The sequence below is a fragment of the Betta splendens genome, chromosome 19 (assembly GCF_900634795.4).
Source record: "Betta splendens chromosome 19, fBetSpl5.4, whole genome shotgun sequence".
Classification (NCBI taxonomy): Eukaryota; Metazoa; Chordata; class Actinopteri; order Anabantiformes; family Osphronemidae; genus Betta; species Betta splendens.
Window position 1 is genome coordinate 9,318,393 of NC_040898.2, and position 20,151 is coordinate 9,338,543.

At 48.0% G+C, this 20,151-nt stretch overlaps 2 protein-coding genes and 1 long non-coding RNA gene across 15 annotated transcripts in view; 1 reads left to right on the forward strand and 2 right to left on the reverse strand.

The window, feature by feature from the left end:
* Positions 1–13,984, forward strand: prr35 (proline rich 35). 5 transcript variants are annotated; one of them, XM_055504578.1, is made up of 11 exons: positions 1–358; positions 3,722–3,986; positions 4,167–4,469; positions 4,549–4,658; positions 6,645–6,838; positions 7,024–7,104; positions 8,668–8,781; positions 8,999–9,543; positions 9,976–10,022; positions 11,186–12,682; positions 12,762–13,984. In XM_055504578.1, the coding sequence occupies exons 10-11, from the start codon at positions 11,325–11,327 to the stop codon at positions 13,570–13,572; spliced, it is 2,169 nt and encodes a 722-aa protein (XP_055360553.1). In that variant the 5' UTR covers positions 1–358; positions 3,722–3,986; positions 4,167–4,469; positions 4,549–4,658; positions 6,645–6,838; positions 7,024–7,104; positions 8,668–8,781; positions 8,999–9,543; positions 9,976–10,022; positions 11,186–11,324; the 3' UTR covers positions 13,573–13,984. The 5 variants fall into 5 exon arrangements, with proteins under 5 accessions (XP_055360553.1, XP_040924472.1, XP_055360556.1 ...); XM_041068538.2 differs by having other exon boundaries at positions 7,024–7,282; positions 8,668–9,543; XM_055504581.1 differs by having other exon boundaries at positions 1–221; positions 8,668–9,543.
* On the reverse strand, positions 7,281–8,749 carry LOC129603422 (uncharacterized). The gene is made up of 3 exons (XR_008693272.1): positions 8,654–8,749; positions 8,239–8,549; positions 7,281–7,990 (listed from the first exon to the last, which is right to left on the reverse strand). It is a non-coding gene; the product is annotated as an uncharacterized LOC129603422 (long non-coding RNA).
* A 1,335-nt stretch (positions 13,985–15,319) lies between the features above and the next one.
* Positions 15,320–20,151, reverse strand: part of si:ch73-103b11.2 (protein outspread) — a 37,787-nt gene continuing 32,955 nt past the window's right edge. For 7 of the 9 annotated variants that reach the window (XM_029134141.3, XM_029134138.3, XM_029134139.3 and 4 more), the window contains 8 exons: positions 19,038–19,185; positions 18,840–18,945; positions 18,514–18,673; positions 18,324–18,431; positions 18,154–18,240; positions 17,897–18,059; positions 17,688–17,773; positions 15,320–16,652 (listed from right to left, as the gene is read on the reverse strand). In XM_029134141.3, coding sequence (XP_028989974.1) covers positions 16,581–16,652; positions 17,688–17,773; positions 17,897–18,059; positions 18,154–18,240; positions 18,324–18,431; positions 18,514–18,673; positions 18,840–18,945; positions 19,038–19,185 — 930 coding nt within the window. In that variant the 3' untranslated portion in view covers positions 15,320–16,580. Of the gene's footprint in view, positions 16,653–17,446; positions 17,535–17,687; positions 17,774–17,896; positions 18,060–18,153; positions 18,241–18,323; positions 18,432–18,513; positions 18,674–18,839; positions 18,946–19,037; positions 19,186–20,151 lie in introns of all 9 variants that reach the window. The other 2 variants (XR_005897002.2, XR_008693300.1) reach the window with 2 other exon arrangements.

A 20,151-nucleotide genomic window follows, 5' to 3' on the forward strand; every position in this document is an offset into this window, starting at 1 on the left:
AGCTGCCACCGCGCATCAGCCTCTCAGTCTCAGCAACGCGCAGCGACGTGAGGGGGCAGAGTCACAGCCCTCCCCGGAACACACAGGCGTAGCCACGCCCCCCGTCCCCGCGCGCGCCGCGCTCCTACGGGTACGCGCGAAAGAGGAAGGGGGGCTTTCCTCCGACGCTGTGTCCCGGCGTCCTCTGCGCCGCGCACGCGACCAGCCGCGCGCAGGCGTAGGTAAATAATTTTTTTGCGACTTTGTTGAGCTGTTTGTCTGTTGTCGCCACCTCTTTGACAGCGTTGCTGAGGCCCAGTGTGTGTGTTTGGCCTCGTAATGGCGTGGCCCGGAGCGGGGAGGAAAAGCGTCTCCAGAGGTGAAGTAACACAAACAGCGAAGAGACTAAAAGTTTGAGTTCAGATGCCTTCAGTGTCCTGAAGTGCGTGTCGTTTTTACGTGCGTGTGTTACGTCAACATATGAGCCAGCAGAGCAAAAGGTTATTGTTGCAGTAAATACTTGAGTGGTTTGTGACGCTTGATTGTTTCACACACACACACACACACACACACACACACACACACACACACACACACACACACACACACACACACACACGTGCACGCACAGCTTATCAGTCTGATCTCATTAAGCAGAAGTGCTGTAACTCTAAGCTGTTTGGGCCAAACTTGGAGCGGTTTACCTGCGTTCAGGTCCCGAGGAGCGGTGGCTGTCACACGCTGTCTGGACCGGCCCTTAACAAGCCTCCTCAGGACAACCACACCACCATTATCAACCACCGCCACCGCCACCGCTTCCCTCTCTCTCTCTCCCTCCTCGTTCGCTCCCTCCGATCGGCTCTCGACCTGTCACTCTCACTTAGCGTCGACATTAGCACCGGTGGTTTCCTCATCCTGGTTCCCTCTCACCCCCCCCCCCCCCCTCCCTTCCTCCTCCCATCTCCCCTTGGTGCGTTTGAATACATATCTCCTGATATTCAGCCCCTGCTTAATTTGACAGGCCCCTGTTTTGTCAGTCTGACAGGCCCATAGCAAGACACTAATAGGCCACAGAGACCACCAGTAAAGGCACCAGCCAGGGAGGCCCCTGCGGTGCCAGTCCCCATCACTCTCCACGTCTCTCGGGGCGATGAAGGCAGCAGAGAGGGGGTCAGGGGGTACGGCGGTCAGGCAGTCGCGCTGTCACACCACGGCAGCAGACCGGACCGAGCCTCAGTACTGACACCTGTCACTGCTCCTCTGTAAGCCGCGGCCGCCGCCACCGCTCAGCATGTACTCGCACAAAGGAGGATAAAAGCGCAGCCAGTGGGGGTATCTGGGGATCTAATGAGCGCGCCTGCCAGTCAAAGCCGAGGCCGCAGTCGTCACAGAGGCGGCTGCGGAGAGAGGGGATTAACTCCACGCTGGTTGTTTGGTGGCGCACCCAGTGGAGCAGCTGTGGTGGGGATGTGTGTGTGTGTGTGTGTGTGTGTGTGTGTGTGTGTGTGTGTGTGTGTGTGTGTGTGTGTGTGTGTGTGTGTGTTCCCCTTTGGGCCGCCTGTCTGACTGATTGTGGCATGTTGGACTCTGATCAGGGTTAATTGGTGGCCAGTGGTGGTAGGAGCAGGGACCCGGAGTTTGAGATGTTGTTCTGCTGTTTGCCGGGTTCGCGTACAGGTGAAAGAGCAGATCAAAACGTAACTTGGACAATAGGTTATGACCTCATTTGTTCATTTACAGTCAGAAATGAAGTTTGATGAGACTTGTACTGTTTGTGCTGACAGTTCTGCTTTAGTGTTGATCTGACATGATGCCATATTTATATGATATTTAAATATCAGAGGAAACCTTCTTAGTTTTAATTATCCCCCTATTTTATCCTTTAGTTCCACCATGATTTTGATATTTTATGTTTTTATTTTATGTTTTTTTTTCAACATTTATTGGACAGATACTATTAACTATACTGCAGAAACGTATGGTCCCCAGATAAGAGATGCAAAGCCATTTCTGCCATCTCCACCTTGTCAAACATGTTGTATTTATAGTGAGTATTAAGAATAAGCAAGCAAAGATGATAAACTAAGTCTGTTTAATCAACAGATGTAAAAAAAATGATCCCTTCAGAGATGATAAAAATGCACTCACAGAGCATCTGTCACCTTCTCTGCTCAAGATCAGCGATTCACTCATTTGAGCACTTCACACTAGAAATGGCATCGGAATGTGTTTTAATCTTCAGAACCCAGTAATTTTATATGTAGGAAGGATGTGACCGATAGAGTTATGACATGACTTTTGAGGACTACTTATTATTTTAGGCTTGCGTTCGATGGCAGAATCTTCGGAGTGAGGATTTGAAGGAGTGCTTTTAAAAGTGCGAGCTGAAGCATATCGTCAGACGGCTGCGCTCGTTGTTCCGTCAGCTCGTCTTCAGCTTTGACTATGAACGGGCGCTGTGATAGGGGGACGGAGCCAGAGCACGTCAGGGATGAGAGCCGGAGACAGGGGGTCGACGGGGGGACTCCCGGGGTCTTTGGCGTAGTGAATTATTAAGGTTTACTAATACTTCATAAATCCCCTCTTTGTCCTGTCCATTACCAGCCTGTCACATCCTCTCGCCGCTGCTAGACTGACTCTCCTGCTTCATCCAGATGACAGAAGTTAAACTGTGTTCCAGAGGAGACGGGAGGGCGAGGGGTGGGAGAAGTGAAGGGAAAAGGGGGGGAGGTTGGGAGCGAAGGTGGGGGGCAACAGCACTCTGCAAGTAGGCCCCAGGGCTGCACTGCTTGGGTGAGGGTGTGCGTCACTTCGGATTGTGCGCTTCGTGCATTTCGCCTCGTGTGTCTTTTTCGAAACAAAAGTCTCTGTATTAATGTATTAACGTGCGCTTAGAAACGCCGTGTGACTGACTGGATCAAACGAGGAAGCCGCTGCGTGCCTGCGTTTCTCGGCTCCACGCTTCCTCATTAACGCATCTACACCACCAGCTCGGCCCCCGTCCTCCCCCACCTCCATCCGCCCCCCCCTCCCCTCCCTCACAGCACAGCAAACCTTGCCTGAGTGCGTGCCTGGCGGACTCTCTCCGCAGTCTCGACAGCCGAGCTGGTCGTTGCCCCGAGCGCTGAGGAGCTGTCGCCTCTTGTTAGTGTTGCTGTGGCGACCCAGAGTCCTGCCTGCCTCCTCCTTGATTAGAGATGGAGGTGGATGGAGTGTGTTTGTGTGCGTACGTGTATCTGTGTGAGTGTTTAGTGCTATTCAAGCCCCCCACCCACCCCCGCCCCCCTGAGCTGCTTTTAAAGATCAGTGATTTGGTCAATTGGCCTGGCAAGTCCAATCCCACGTAAGGTCACTGACGACTCAGTGGACCAGTCAGTGTGGCAGATTGTCATGTCCCAGTGACTGTGTCCATGTTTGTGTGTATGGGAACCAACTAGGGCCTGACAAAATCAATGAGAACAGGATCTATAAAGATATGATCAGAATGCCAGTCGTCACAGGGGATCCCACAGGCCTGCTGTCATTCACAAACACCTGAGTTGTTGTATCAATAGGTGATCTACAGATGTAATGCTATGGATGCAGGTGACAAATGTTCCCAATTTGATATATAGAAATCACAATATATTGCCTTGCATTTAAAAAAACATCTCACAGTGTATTGCATTGTTACCTGTGTGGAACAATGCTCAAAGGATCGCTGTTGTTGACCTTGTGAAAAACCTCTGCCTGTCTGCTGCAGGATGCCCAGGTCAGTGAGTGGCCAGACCCTCAGGGAGCCATAAATACTTGCTACTGGGCACAGCTGTCCATCTCTGGACAGACTCTCCAAGGGTACCTGGCTGCAGATAGACGCGACGGGCTGGCGTCGGATGGAAGGAGGGATTTTAACTCCACGCTAGAAGCAGGAGTAGAACCCAGGACTTTAAAATGTGCTAATCTCCTGTAGTTCTAGCAAGAGTAACGGTGACACTGCAAACTAGAATCTCATCAAGGTCAATAATCAGGTGTGGTTGCTGACTTTGTTCTGCATATGTTTTTTCTAATAAACAAGTATTCATCAAGCTTTATTAACAAATAGGTCTATTCATTTCTAGAACTGTTTAAAACTTTCATTCCGTTAAAAGCTTAGCAGCTCTTCCTTCTCAGTTTCATAAGGCCTTCTTTCCACCTCTCTGGAAACGCAGGGAGGACACGGCCCCCCCTGGAGTCCCTTCAGGACTTTTGTGTGGTTCAGGAACCGGCAGTGCCCAGGATTTGATCATGAGGTCTGCACACCTTGCGACTTACGCTCATCGTCTTACCCACTACACCACTGAGGAACCCTTCACACCTGGAGCAACGTTCAGCGCGCTTTTAAAGCTACACTTTGAGAGCTGCGTTTAAAAGTTGATATAATCATGCAAGATTTGAACCCACAACCTGACATTTCCACAGCAGGCTCTTTACTCTCTGAGCTACTGCACTGGCCAAGTTTCCAGATGTTTGAGGTTGTATTTCTTACTTTCTTTTTGACTCTTTTTTTGACAAGAAGACCTTAAAAATATGCATTCACATTTGATTTTTTAGGATTTGATCCAAAAACCTCACATCCCAAGAACAGCCTCTCAATCCTCTGATTTGAACCCACTACCTGACGTTCCTACAGCAGCCTCTTAACTCTCTGAGCCACTGTTCTAGTAAGTAAATGTTGTGTTCGAGGTTGTATTTACAGTTTCCCTGACAACGAGACCTTATCTAACACTATAGATGTACTTGAACCGACAACCAAACATTCCCATCCAGCCTGCTAACCCACTGAGCTACTACTCTTGTTAAAGTTTGATATGTTCAAGGCTGTATTTATGGTTTGCTAAACAACGAGACCTATTACAATTCTCTAGCTTTTTAAACTAACAACTTGACACCACTTGAGCTGCATCTCAACTCTTGGAGCTGTTATTTAGAGTTTACATCTAGGCCCTTAAAAGTGTAGTGCTTGTCAGGCCTTGAACCAACAACCTGCCATTTTGACAGGTTGTTGGTTCTGTTTGACAGCAGGTTCTCATCTCACTCAGCCACTGCACTAATCAGCATAAACAGAGTTTACAGTTCTATGTAGGTGGGTCTTGTGTGGGTAGGGGGCCGTCTTGCATGTCAGCTAAAGTGACAGGTATTTTAAGTTGAGTCTGCACTGGCACAAAAATCGATCTTAGTCTTGAACTTTTTTGTCTAATCCTGAAAATCAAGTGCAGAACTGCAGTCATTAAAAAAACAAGAGAAAAGTGGCCTAGTTTAGTATATCATCAAAAATAGGCCTTATTGTAGTATGGCTCCAAAAATTTGTTATAGTATAGTATTATACATTCATTCATTCATTCAAGAAACTACATACATACTATAGTACTTCGACCTCCAACAAATGCCATATGATAGTATGTCATCTAAGAAATGCCAGAGTATATTATATCGTAGAAAAAAATTACCATAGTTTAGTATGTCATAAAAAACATCGTAGTATATTGTAGCATATGTTGTTGAAAAAAAACAGTATGTTGTCCAAAGTTCGCCATACTATAATATGGTCAACAACATATCTTAGTATTGTATTTTAATAAAAACAGGCCTTTATAAATGTCAAAAATCCACCTATGGATTTTTATCAACATATATCATAGTAAATGTGTTGACTTCTCGATCATGTAATGTGTCTAATGGGTCCATGTGAGAGGAGACTTTCTGCAAGTGCCAGTGAGAATACGCGAGACCGACAGCCAGTGAAAGGGAAACAAGACCTCCCTCTAGCTATGGCTTCCTGACTTGTTTATTTGCTAACTGGGCGGGGGGTGGGGGTGCGAGGGGGGGCTGGTTGGACCGGGGTGAGGGCGAACATATGGTTTGCTAAAACATGGACTTGTAGTTGGGAGGCCGAGGCACCCTAAGGGATGGAGCTGACGGGCTTTGGTCCCTGTCTCCCTCGATTCCTCCCGCTTGGACAGCCAGAGCTGAACAGCTGTCCTCCAGGAGTTAGCGGCGCAGCGCTGCCTCTCGCCGTCCCTCCATCCTTCCCTTCCTTCCTCCCTCGCTCCCTGCTAGAGATGGTGGAAGTGAAAAAAGAAGCCGAGGCTGTGGGGTGCAGAGGGGGAACCCTCTGTGGAGGGGGTGGTCACACGCGTAACATTTACTCTATGATGCTCAGTCTCCGGATGCATTTGTTCGGCAGCTCGTCTTCTTCATGTTGCCGTGACGACGACTTGATTTTTGTTTTTTTTTTTTGGTTTCTTTTTTGGAACTGATGGTTGTCAGTGACTACCAGCCACTGCAACTATCTCCTACAGATCACTGCACTGACATACACACACTCATGCGCACACCCCGGAGGTCTGTGTGTTTATGGTCACACTCACTCGCTGGGATCAAGGCGTTGATGCACACACATGCTCTAACACACCCTGCATTGATGAACAAACATATGCACACACTCATATACACTCCCTGTGGGTCAGTGACTTAATATGCACATACTTACACACTAGGTCAGTTGTTGATAGAGTTACACACACACACACACACACACACACACACACACACACCCTGAAGGTCAGCGCTGTGATGGACAGCGGTCCTGATGTGCTCTGACAGAATCGTCTGCTGCCTTTCATTTCCACTTGCATTTCCCCCATCAGGTGACACCCACAGGTGCCTTGGCGAGAGAGACCCCACCTCCCGCGGGTGTGTGCGTGTGTGTCAGGGTGTGGGGGGGGGTGCAGCTGATTGAGACACTCAGCGAAGTAGCGGCGGAGCGAGGCACCAGCTGCTTGCTGTCAGTGACCCCACAGCGCAGACGATGGTGTGAACTCCACCTCTCGTCACACGAACGGTGAGCGCCGGGCGTCAGCTGCAGACCCCCCCCCCCCCCACCACCACCACCACACACCCACACACACACCCAGACACACAAAGTTGCTCTCCCATCTGAAGCCGACGGGCGGGGACGTCCGCCGAGAGGAACCCGGCGACTCGTGTGCGGCGCCGCGGCTGAACCTTGACCTCTGCCTTTTTCAGACAGCGACCCAGCTCACTGTGACGGCGGCGTTTCCACCTTGGACAGCGGCCAGCTCCCATCCATCCCTCGCCAGGATAATTGTGAGTGTTCATTTAAGTGTGAAGTCAAAATGTCTCATTGTGTGCTCCCAGCACTGATGCCTGACATACTGCGGGGGCAAGTCACCTCCGAAAAGGACACCGGTCTATCTTGACTTCTTCTTCTACTACTAAGAGAACACGCGAGGGACTGTTTACTGGGTCACATATGTAACGTGAGGTAACTATGAGCAGACTGTACTTCAATAATAATTAATGCAAACATACAGAAAGTGAGCAGTGATAGGATGCTCACCCACTCATTCACATACTGGAAATATGGCAAACCAGTACATTTAGCTATAAGCTCCAGCTCAGTGACGTAAGTTAAAGAACTGTAGCGACGGTAGCGACAGTCACCGAAGGCTGGGCCCAATAAAGCGGTAACGGCTGTCGGGCGTTCTTCTCCTTTGAAAACTAGGGGGGAAGAGGGGAAACGGGGAGGGGGCGGTGAATAATTGATAGTGGCTGAGAGCGATATGAGTTTAGTTAATGCACCCGGCAGCGCAGGCTGAGAGGGGACCTGTGAGATATTCCACCGCGGGCCCCGAACTCATGCAGCGGAGACGGAGCGGAGGCTCGTCTGGGGTCGGAGGTCAGCGCGTGGTCGTCCGTCTTCCCGCACGTTCCCGTCGTTTGCATGGGTGGAGTCGCGAGGCATCAGCATCAGCATCAGCATCAGCATCAGCACAGCTGGATGCGGCCGGCAGCGGCGTCGCCGCCTCCCCCAGGTTCCTTCCTCTGAGTGGTAATAGAGTGCTCCTGTCAGCCGCCCCACATGCCGCTCCATAAGGAGCTCCCGAGCTTCTCCGAGCTGCCGCTCCGGGAAAAAACGCTGCAGTTTGGAAACTTGGGAGAGCGACTCATGAATGAGGTTCAGCTGCTGGACCTTAATCAGTTTCAAAAAAACAGATAATGAAAGTGGGATCGGCACAATGCAAATGATCTTATATCATTCAGAGCTACTGGGAACATTAATCATTTGTCACCATATATTGATTTAATGATTACAGTCATTCATAACCTTCCACCCAAATCAATGCATAAGCAAATTATTCCAAAATTGAGGATTATGATATAGAGACATATGGATTTGTTTGTTTATACAGGCCAGAACCAGAACTTCTTTGAACCCACCTCCACGTGCCCGTCCTTTAAGGAGTGAAGGATCTCTTCCTTCTCCACTTCCTCCTTGTCACACTGCACGCCTGTCGTTCCTCCTGATTTCCCAGACATCCTCGTTCCCCCGCTGTCACATTTGGTACAGATGGTTAGGCTCTGCGGAGCGGCCTGTCAGTCTCCATTTGGCCGCCGCCGCGTGACAGCGGGCCTGATGGCTCGTGAAGGGCCCCCGACTTCCCCAGCACACGGACGCTGACATTTCTCAAAGGGGGCTCGCGTGTGCGCTCCCCACCCCGCGTGAGGAGGGGAATGAAGGAACTGAGAGGCTGAGGGTAGAAGGTGGTATAAAAGGAAAGGAGGAGGAAGCTGAGGAGGGAGCGGGAGACAACAGGATGCTGTAAAGAGATGATGCAAGTATGTTAATCACTACCTGTTCATGTGCAGCGACCCATTCAGGTTCTCACCCACCGGCACCGTTCGCCTGCATCTGAGGAGATGCTGCTCCGAATGCCTGGGGTCGCTGAGGTCGGCAAAGGGAACGCGGCTCCTGCACACAGGGTTCGTCAAGCACAGATAATAATAATAATAATAGAAATCATTACTTGTCATATTCTTTCATTTTTGTCATTTGTATTAATATATGATTTTACAAGTCAGATTACAAACATATGTCTATTTAAATACTGCATTTTTAAATTATTACATTTTTTAAATTTGCATTATAATAATATGTCCAGTGTTTTATGCCCACAAACACAGAACTGTTCTCTGGCAGGTGCAGTGGTAAAGTTCCCCATCACACACTTTTCCACACTTTGCACATTTTCCTCTCTCATTTTTTTGCACCTTTTTTGTTTTTGCAGCCGTAACATTCTCCACTGCGGGATCAAAAAAAGTTTAGCTTTTCTCTTCTTACCTCGGCCAAACAATCATCACATTGAAAAGAATGAAATCAAATAAGTGCCGCCTTCAAAATGAACGCAGACAAATGTCACGCGCTCGCTCCGTTTTAACGACAAACCGCCGCTAAATCGCCAGCTTAACCTTTGCCAGTGCTGTGGAAGTTGTTGTATTTCATCCTGGCCGTGAGGTGGGGACCACGTTTGACAGTGAGGGGGGAGGAGAGGGAGGGAGGGAGGGGGAGCCGCTGTATTGTAGCGCCTGCGGGCAGCGCTCCCAGTCAATATATATCTCCACGCTCGCTGCCGCGCTCCCATTTGAGCGCGCGCTGGCCTCTCGGTGCCGCATCAGAGGAGCGACGGGACGAAGCCTCTCTTCTCTCCGCATCCGAGCAGAAAAGTACCTGGAGAAAAGCAGCAGGTAAACGAAGTGGCTGAAGGTTTGAATTTTCAACGGCACGTCTCTAATTTGATAGTTTTTGAAAGCTAAACGCGCGAAGTTGGCACGCGAGCTTTTTAATTTAAATACGGTTGAACTTATTTAAGTTGAAAAAAATTGTATTGAATTAGCAAACACATTTTATATATTCGCATATTGTTTTAAAACATCTTTTATGCATATCACATTTACTTTAAGCAGAAGTACAGTCGGCTTTAATTATTCAGCAGCACTAATCTGGTGTTTTGCAATAAAATGTAATTTAATTTACAGCTTTAATCTGAAGCTACATACAAAAAAATACATCAATAAAAATTAAGGTCTGTTATGTTTAAAGTTGATGTAAATAAAATAACAATGATGATGAAAATTTGCTTCTAAATATTTTTCATCCTTTTTTTTCTCCTTTTTCAGAAAACATTCCTCAGAAGACGACCACCAACGTACGATCCTGCTTTTAGGTAAAGTATTTTATTTCACTTATGTATCTAATATAAAATAGTTCATGTGCACATGTATTTAACGGTCAGCCGCATGTCAAAGCTGTCACTGCGTGATCTTCCTTAACTGCAGCAATAGATGTTCAAGCGGTCGGACTCGTTTGATCATCGGCCCTAAAGGCTTAAAACAGGACCACAGGGTCTGGATATGGGACAGCGGGAGCCAGAGTGCCCAGTCAGAGGGTAGCAGTGGCCAGGAGAGGGGAAAAGTGACTACTGTAAAAATGATTTTTATTGATCGGCTCGTAGCAGCAGCTGTTAGGCCCCATTATGAGCTCAAAGCCCAGGTCAGAGCCCCGCGGGCAGACGAGTGACGGGCCGCTGGTGAGGGTCCAGTAGCGTGAGCGCGCTGCCAACAGCCTGCCATCCTGTGTTAGGCTCAGTGTGTGTCCTCGGTCCATCACCTGCAGAAATCTGAAATAAGGGGGTGTGTGTTTGTGTGTGTGTGTGGACCCTGAACAGCAGCGCAGACTCTGATATTTGAAGGCAAAATGAAATCCTTGGAGCAGAGCGCACATCTCTCCCTGCAGCGTTCACCCATGGGCTTGGCTTCAAGTGTAAAAACATCACAAAGTATAAAAATAATAATAATGGGCTATTTAAATAATCTTTTTAGGAGGGTGATAATTACCGCACAAAAAAAGAGAAAGTGTTTCACATTTTATGAATGCATGAAAAACAGTATATATTTATGAAGCTATAGGAATTAAATTAACTAAAACCTGTGTGTGTGGATTTTATTTAACTTGTAAATTCTTTTCCGCATCCTATTATTATTGATTAGCGCAGCATGGAAAGTACTGTAGAGGTAGTTGATGAGTACGGGAGAACAGTTCAACTTCTGCACCGTGTCCTGACCCAGATCCCAGTCTGGCGCTAATGATGCCCTATAGGCATGAAGCCAGGCTCTCATTAGGAATCAGGCCTCAAACCCCCAACTCCTCTCGCCTCCACGCGCGCCTCATCCCTCAGCCTGTAGCCGTCCTCGGAGGACGCCGGCCCTAAACGCTGCACAGGTGAGGGTCCCCCGCGTTGGGCCCGGTAGCACCTGGACTAACGAGCAGCGCCGAGCAAACGGGTTCGGCTGTGGATCCCGATTAACGCGATGTTTTGTCTTTTCTTAGATTCTTCCGTCGCCTGCAGAACTCAAGCGAAAACCCCGGCCATCGAATGACACGTAGCTTGGCATGAACGAGAAATCCATCGTTTATCATTGCTTGAACACGATCAGACAGACCGGCGGTCAAATATCCAAGCTCAGACATGTCGAAGGACGACGCGTGCAAGGTCACATCTGCAAGCAAGCACAAGGAGCGCAAGCCCAAGAAGCCTCACTACATCCCCCGGCCATGGGGCAAGCCCTACAACTACAAGTGCTTCCAGTGCCCCTTCACCTGCATGGAGAAGTCCCACCTCTACAACCACATGAAGTACAGCCTGTGCAAAAACTCCCTGTCCCTGCTCATAGAGTCAGACTGGCCCTATAAGAAGGGCAACATCCTCCACCCGGATCAGCTGCGGCCGTTCCAGCAGGCGCACGGCCTCCACGCTCCCGGGAAGGACGAGCTGGAGCAAATGTCGCGGGCCGAGGAGCGGCAGAGGCCGCGGAAGCCTGCGGACGAGGAGGGCGAGGAGCGAGGGGGGGGCGGGCCGGAGGACGAGGACGACGGCGGGCGGGAGGACGGCATGGAGGCGGCCGAGCTGAAAGACGGGGCGGACGAGGCCAAGAAAGCCAAGCAGCCGGACTCAGACCTCATGGCCGACATGCTGTCGCTGGAGGACCAGCTGCTACGAGCGCGCTCGGTAGAGGTGGAGGCCCAGCTGAAGCAGTACAAACTGTCCAAGACGTGTCTGACGGCGCCTGGGCTGCTGTCGGAGCAGTGGCGGCTGCTGGCGTCCGGCCACGCTAAGGCCAAAGCGGAGGCGGCGCAGCCGCGGGTGAGCAACTCCATCCCCTGCTACCCGCCGCCGCCCAACCTGGTGGATTACCAGGACCCCACGGGGCTCAACCTGTCCGTGCTGGGCGTGGGCTACCCCCTCAGCCCCGGCCTCTTCTCCTACATGAACTCCGCCATTCCCGCAGGGGCGGCGGCCCAGACCCACGCCCAGCTCGCCCAGCTCCCCTTCCTGGCGTCGGCCGCTCAGCTGATGCACCCGGGCCCGGGCCCCCACGGGGACCGGGCCCTCCTCGCCCCCCGCCTCTACTACCCGTTCCTGTGCGAGCACGCGTTCGGCGCGGCCTCCGGTCAAAGCGACGCCGGCAAAGCGCTCAAGGCGCCGGCGGGCGGTCCGGAGGCCGGCGCGCTGCCCGGCTTCCAGCCTAAGGTCAGTCTGTGGAAGGTGCCGGCGCTGCGGCCGGGCAGCGGGCCGGTGCAGCCCAGCGGCTGGGGGTCCCCGCAGAGGGACTCTCCGGACCAGGGCTACCGCTCAGGGGACAAAGCACCGACGCCCGGCAAGGACGGCAAGGCGGCGTGGGGCTTGAAGCGGACCGCGGCTCCACCGGGGAACCACGAGGCTCCTGCGGAGAAGAAACCAGCCATGGGCTTCACTCTGGACCTCATGAAGAACTTCCAGACGGCTTCCACTCTCAATACGGTAGCGGATAAACTTTACCAAAACAGGTACGGCGCTTTATAAACTTCATGAACACCATTATCGTTTTGTTATCGACCATAGGTGTTAAATGTGACTTATCCTCAGTTTACAGGACGCTCAGCTTCAGCACCGTCCCACTGAGCTGTGGTACAATGATCCTCTCACCAGTCCCAGCACCGAAACAACCTCTGTCTCAACATGCGGTCGGCCAAACAGCCAAGAGTCTGCCGCCGCCCGGACAGTGGGGGAGGAGGCTTCAGAGTCGGTAGCTGCGCTCCTCGGCGACCTCTCCAAGGCCCTGCAGGAGTACCAGGAGGCCGAACGCAAGATCTCCCACCTGGAGAAGGAGGACCTTCCCGCCCAGCGCCACCTCTGGGAGCACCTGAGCAAGATCCGCAGCGAGCTCTCCCACATCCACCAGGCGCTGGAGCGCAGCACCCGCCCCAGCGACGGGCCTCTGGACCTGTCCGTCAAGAGAGACCCGGCAGAGGCCATCGGCGAGCAGAGCGCGCGAGAGGACGGCAGCCCGAGAGGCAACACCACGGAGACGGAGGAGGAGGACGAGGAGCTGGCGGAGAAAAGGGAGGACGAGGAGGACGAGAGCAAGGCGATGAGGACGTCGCTGGAGAGTCGCAAGCAGTCGCTGGACCTGCTGATCAAGATGAGCCAGGCGTCCGTGGTCAACGCCGAGGCGCTGTCGCCCGCCGCCCTCGGCCTGAGGCCCAGCCCGTCCGAGGCGCTGTGGCCCAGCAGGACCACCAAGTGCGAGGCCGACTCCAGCGTCCTGCTCTGCCCCGACGGCCGATCGGTGGTGTTCACCGACATCTCCACCTCGAAGACCCCGAAGAGACCGGCGCCCGTGCAGCGGCGGGAGGCTCAGTGTCCGCTGAGCCCTTTGACAGCCGCCGACAGCTAAACCCCCGCGTCTGACTGTAACATAATGATTCTACACGGTGTCACTACTGCTGCATGGCTTTGACTTTCACCGGCTGGAAGAAGACTCTCTGTTCTCGGTTTCATTTTGCACCTTACAGAAGTGAAAGGATTTCTAATGCAATAAGGACGCGAGAGGACACAGTCCTCTTTAAAATAATAATAAAAGCAGCATCAGCGCTAAATTTTCGTTTTAAGATAAACAATGAAGTGTATAAAATAATGCTGAGACAATCCTGTGAATGGATGTGTAAATACTGTAGCTATAATAAATGTAAATGGATTAAAGATGAATTTCTTTTATATGGATGATGTCATGCTGTTCTGCATCAGCTCACTTGATGAGAATAAAATGTATTATACACTGATGGACCAAGTTAACTGTGTGATACTTTTACAGAAATGGGCAAAATGCAAACGGTTAAAAATCAGTTCATAGAATAACTGCAGCAATAAAAAGGCGATTTTATGATTAAGGTCATTTCACCACGTGGCTTCAACTGGCGAAAGCGTCACAACTCTCTTCTATCTACTCTGACAAAGCTGAGGTGGAGTCGCTAAAGGTGAAACGGAACCTTGGGTCAAATTAACAAGGTGAGGGTCACCTGTGCGTCTGCCCCTGGGTCCTGGAGCCCCCCCCCCAAAGGTCAGCTCCCCGAGGCCTAGCACCACAGTGGCTCAACGTCTGCCCCCACGACAAGAAGCGCCGAGCTGCCCCTTCATCACCCTCAGCTGCAAAGGTCAGCTGCCGGGACCAAAGGAGCCACCGGTGGACGTTCAGCCCGAAGAGGTCCGAAGGAGCAACCTTTGAAAAATATATGTCATTATAAAAAGATATGTTTCTTTTCACTACTGCAACATAAACGTTGACAGTTTTAATCTACTGCTTTGCTCCTATGTTAGACCCACGAATAAATTGCTGAAAGTGTAATATCTTAACATTTGTAAAGCAGTTACATGTGTCAATACTTCTCTGTCTGGTCGCGTAGTTGCAGGAGAACGAAGAACCAAGCCGACAGCGCCCCCTTCTGGAAAAACTAGTCACTCAGCCAGGAGAAAATAAAAGGCATCGTTCCACTGTCACATATTTGCCATGGATCCATTTGCTGGCGTGTAAATACAGTCTCCGTCACACAACGTCCTTCCTCAAAGAGACACGAAAAACCCAGATTAGCGAGACAATAAAGAAGAGAAGCTCAACTGCCTGCCTGTCTACAATCAACATCAGGCTAATCACACCTGGAACACCTGGAACACTCGGCCTCACTTGTTTCACTGCAGAAGGTTCCTACTCAGACCTCAGACTCAGGTAATCATTATTTTCTGAGTTTTTCTCTTTCTCCTCAGCTCATTTGCTCGTACCTGAAAACACAGGACTGTGAGCAGGACGTCAACCCACTGTGGCCAGTGCCACCACACGAGGAGGAAGCTTTCTGGCCCAGACTTAGAGATGCTTTGAAAGACAATGAAGAGGAAACGGGTAAGTTGGCTCAAATAGGATTAAAAAATGATATATTGTTTATCATACAATGGAAAGAATACTTACAAGAGTTATATCAGCTCTCACTAGCAATACACGTCAGTTTATTTGTGGGCAACCTCTGCAGTTACACTGATTTAAAAGCTCATACTCATGTAAATATGTCGTCACAAAAAAAACAACAAAACCTTCTGATACTGGTATCAGTAAATAGCCACATATGGCAACTGTTTATAAGAAAGCCACAATCTTATACTATTTCCAAACACTTCATTTATTTGATGTTATACATTCAAACGAAAATAAAAAATATTCATGTATATTTCATATAGAGCTAGTGAGCAAAGTACAAGTTCAGAACAAAACACAGAAGTATTCCATGTGGCATATATTTTTATATATGTATATATATACACAAGGCGTGATCTGAATACTATACAGTGTGTATCCTTAGCTGCACAGGTTTCATAGATGTTTATAGACTAAACAACAGTTGAGGCACAACTAGATTTCAATGAGGGGGTCATGAACTGGGCCAAGTGCTTCAGAACTGCTGCTTACAGTAAAACATTTCAATGTCAACACCTTTAACAGTAGGACTTGCAAAGCAAAGCTTATTAGTGTTAGGGGTTCAACACCAAAGCATAAAGTAGGAAAATGAGGCAACAGGATAATTGAAATTGTAATGTACAGTCATGCAAAATCCCAAATAGTCTGAGTTTTTATGAGACACTTTTCTCACAGCAACGCTAAAACTGGGCAAACAATTCTTGAAAAATAACTCCAGTCACGACTGTTAGTCAGGAAGTTTGGTTGCACTGCAATAGTTGACTTTAAGTCACGTCACCAATTAGAGACAAATTAAAAACACTTCCTCAAGTAGTCAAGTAATAAGTGCAGTGCAGTCACACCAAGCTTGCTCCCTCCCACACACAGACTCTCAGCTTTTATAAAACTCTCATACATGAGTAAATTTAAGCATCACATTTTTCCACTACCAACCATAATTATAGTACAGCAGATGCCCCACTAATCAATAGCAAACCATAGTCTTACATACATCCAGTAGTTATGTACAACAGAACTGGTGCAACAAAAAGCACATCAAAATTATTTGTTATAGAACCTGTAACAATAATAACATACAGCAGATGTGTAATTCATACTGGGAAATATATATTATCCATACTGTATATTGCTGTCTGGTTTGGCATTCTGCATCAATAAAAATCACTCTCACAGCTTATTGGACACGTCTCCAACACAGGTTACACAGCTATAATATTTATGATTAAAGAAACCTTACACAAGACTGATTCAATACAAGCTTTTCCTATTAAATACAAAAGATAATCAAATGGGCTTAAACCTAACAGAGGCTTAGTACCAGCAGGTCAATCCATCAATATTATCCCTCCATTTAAAAAGTAAGTCATCAGCTGATCCTGGCACAGTCAGGGCAAATCAGCCCGAAACCCAAAGATGAAAAGAAACAAAAAAAATCTTGATGTTTAAATCTTTTTGGAATCTTTTGCCTCAAAAAGCTTCATGCGCTCTTGCACGGTTAGTCCTTCCTTGAGGCTCTGTGGAAAACAGGTAGAGGGTTATTGTTAGGCTCAGGAGGTGAAGAGGAACGTGGGAGTGCAGTAGAAAAACAAACGCACAGTACAGTTTACAGACACACAACAAACAGCTCCGGTTTGTTTTATTCCAAGGACCATGTTGGACAAGTCTTTATGAGGCCACACACATATCAGCTTTACAGAGTATTACTTATTAAAAAAGCTTCTGCACATTAGTCAATAATTAATATAAAGTGATAGAGCAAACATTTAAAAATGACACTTTTAAAAGTTTTAGTATGACCTATAACACACATATATAGGGACTGCATGAACCTAGGCATCGAGGAAAATATTCACAGATGCTTCCCATCCAACCTGACAGAGTGTAAGAGGATCCACCAGGAGGAATGTGATAATGACACATGGTTGCATGACAAACAAAGCTCACAGTAAGTGTTTATTGGGACAAAAGGACAGTCGTGTTTAATGGAAAGATGTTATGTTCGACGTGATCATGCCACACAGCACCTGTCCCCACAAATAACAACAAAGGTTTCAATATGAACACTGCACAGCATTGTTAGAACAAAAAAGACAGACAGTGTCACAAAACGGAGCTCAAATTATATATAATATGATTTATTAGTGCTGAGATGTGACAACCAGCAACTAAGCTAGTCTGAAGTCCTTTATGCACCTGTGAGGGGCTACAACCAGCTTTGCTGATGCATGTTGGGGAAGGAATGATTGAAGGGACAGGGAAGGTCATGCAAGGGTGGGAAGGACATGCTTTGCTCTACATCAAGCTATACCTACACAACATCTTGGGGCGGGGGTTGAAGGGGGAATCACCCCACAATGGGAGTGTCAGCTGTCCCATGAGACCTGTTCAGTGACCGACTGATGGACAATAAAAAACAAAAAAGGACAAACTTACAGGACAAAACTTTGACTGAAAATGTCCTAACAGCCTGATAACAGTAATAAGACAGCAAACTGAGACTGGGTTTAGCGTGCAGGGCTTTAAACCACACAGTTAAATTTAACACCAACCTTTGACCGTATGCCTCTCAACTGCTTGGAAGTTGTGAACTGCTCTTTTTTCATGAAGTCTGGGTTACTTTTCGACTTCATGATATCTGAAACACAAGTGTCATTATCGTCAGCAAACATGAGAAGCCCTGAACATCCATGGTAATGTGCTAAAAGTGGAACTGAGATAAAAAACAGTAGGTTTAAAATGTGAAAGCTACTTTCCTTACCGTATCCAGATGAGGCTGATCCATCAACAGTCCTCTCACCTAAAGCTTCTGTGGCTATGAGCAGCTTCTCCCTCAGCTTGCTGATGTCACAGTCAGCCTTTGCTTTCACTATGCTGAGCTCTGTATAAATGTCCTTATACTTGTCTGTGGCATATTTCTTGTCCTGGTTAGTTGAATAAAATGCACAATAATTTTATTTATTCAGGTATCAGTTTCCAGTAAATAGTTTAAAGTGCATTATGGCTGTGTTGTTTTACCCTTAAAGCCGACTGCAGTTCATCTTTCAAAGAGTGGATTTCCTGTTTAAGGTACTGGATCTCTGACTCTTTGATTCGAAGCAACACCTACAAGTTGAAGACAAACACTCATTAGGTGATGAGGAAATCAATCATGTTTGCGTACGTACACCACACATTAACACACACACCTCCAGCTCATACACATCTTTTCCCTGGGTAAGTGGTGACATCGCTGTTTCTCCGCTAAAACAGGAGCGCATTCGAGTAATCTCTGCACTCAGTCGGTTATTTAGTTCCTGTTGGACAGAGTGAAGTTACGGTTTAGTACGTTGATACATGATATGGTTGAACACGTTTGTGTTACGTGCTCATTCAGACCTGGTTGTGAGCATTTAACTCCTGGTTCTCTCGCTGACACTGCCTGAGGGCCTGCCTCTCAGCCTCCAGTGCCTGAGCCAGGTGAGCATTCTCCAAGCATTTCTGAGAGTACTGCTCTGACAGCACCTCCAGTTCTCTCTGGATGGACTGCAGCTCCTCCCTGTACGGTCAGAGCATGATGCCATCAACTGACGTCGTTACGAGAGCGCATACATCACATTTCATTGTATTACCAAAAAGCCAGTTAACCCATAAATAGTAAGTGGCAAAGCTGTACATGTTTACTTCAGTCATTAATATTGGCTTTAAGAATCAAAAACCCATACTCATATTGTAAACGAAGCTCGTCAATGTCAGAGTTCAGTCCGCTCAGTTGTGAGCGTTGAGTCTTCTCCAGTTCCTCCTTGTGCGCATTCTTCATAGCTTCTATAGCTACATTAAGACATTTACACACACATTTAATGACATGGCATTTGTGTTTGTACTGCAGCTGATACTGTGGGGGGAACATTTTTTTTCCTCACCAGCGATTGTGGCAGCGGTCTCCTCAGCCAAGAGCCTCTCTCGCTCCTCCATAAGTTTAGAAATCTCTCTCTGATGCTGCCTATGGAGGTCCTCGATCACCTTCTGGTGCGTTTCTTCCATAGCGGCAAAGCCACGTTCACACGTGGCCTGAAGAAAAAGAAAGGTCAAACATTTGTCATCACAATTATTTTGCAGTTTCCACATAATATTGTTTAACATTCGTCATGCATAATCAGTGAGAGAAAGCATGCAAGCTGGTGATTATTCCAAGCCCAGCTACGTTAGCGAGAGTCAGTTGAAGCAGTGAAAGTCTACTACAATGATCCTGCATTATTGTCATTACCACTATAGGCTGTGCCTACCTCTACAATTGAATGTGGGAAATGGTATGTCTACTAGTATCCAAATGAAAAAGCAATCTTAGAGGCAAGTGAGACATTTGACACTTTTAATTGTCAGAATGCGTGGGTGCCAACCTACTACAGCCAGCTGTACTTTATAACTAGCAGGGATGTCCCAAGCTGGTCCAAAGAACCGAACACTCCTCCCACTGGACTGAATTTCATTGATGCATTTACAAACCACATTACTACACATAAGCAACAAAATACTAACAAAATCATCATGCAGGTGTACATACAGTACACGATATAATTAGGGAATGAATGCAATGCAAATGAGGCTGGAATATATATTTTGCAAATATTGAGGCTGCAGGAGTTGATCTAGTGACTGCGGATTCAACTGATCACTAATCACACAGCTTAGTACTGCTGGTATAGAAAAGAAGTGGTGGTGGTCCAGCTACAAGCTGAATCATGAATGATTTCCAAAAAGCAACTCAGGCAAAACATGAAAAACAAAAGAAAATCAAAACACAAACACAAACGGGAAACAAAAACAAACAAATGTTTGGGACATCCCTCAAAAATGTAATTACAAACACAACAGAATTTGCATAGACTGATCACACCATTTCCCAATTCCAAATAATCAGTCAGTACAACTAGATTAATAAACTGAACTAACATTATTTAGCTGTTATTCACTATGTGTCTCACTACTGATGTACTACGTCGTCACTTTGACTATAGTAATACTGAAAGAACAAAA

Coding starts and splice junctions, on each gene's coding strand:
- prr35 (XM_041068538.2), top strand. CDS start 11,325: ATGTCGAAGGACGACGCGTGCAAGGTCACATCTGCAAGCAAGCACAAG. Junction 12,683..12,761: donor GATAAACTTTACCAAAACAG/GTACGGCGCTTT, acceptor ACTTATCCTCAG/TTTACAGGACGCTCAGCTTC.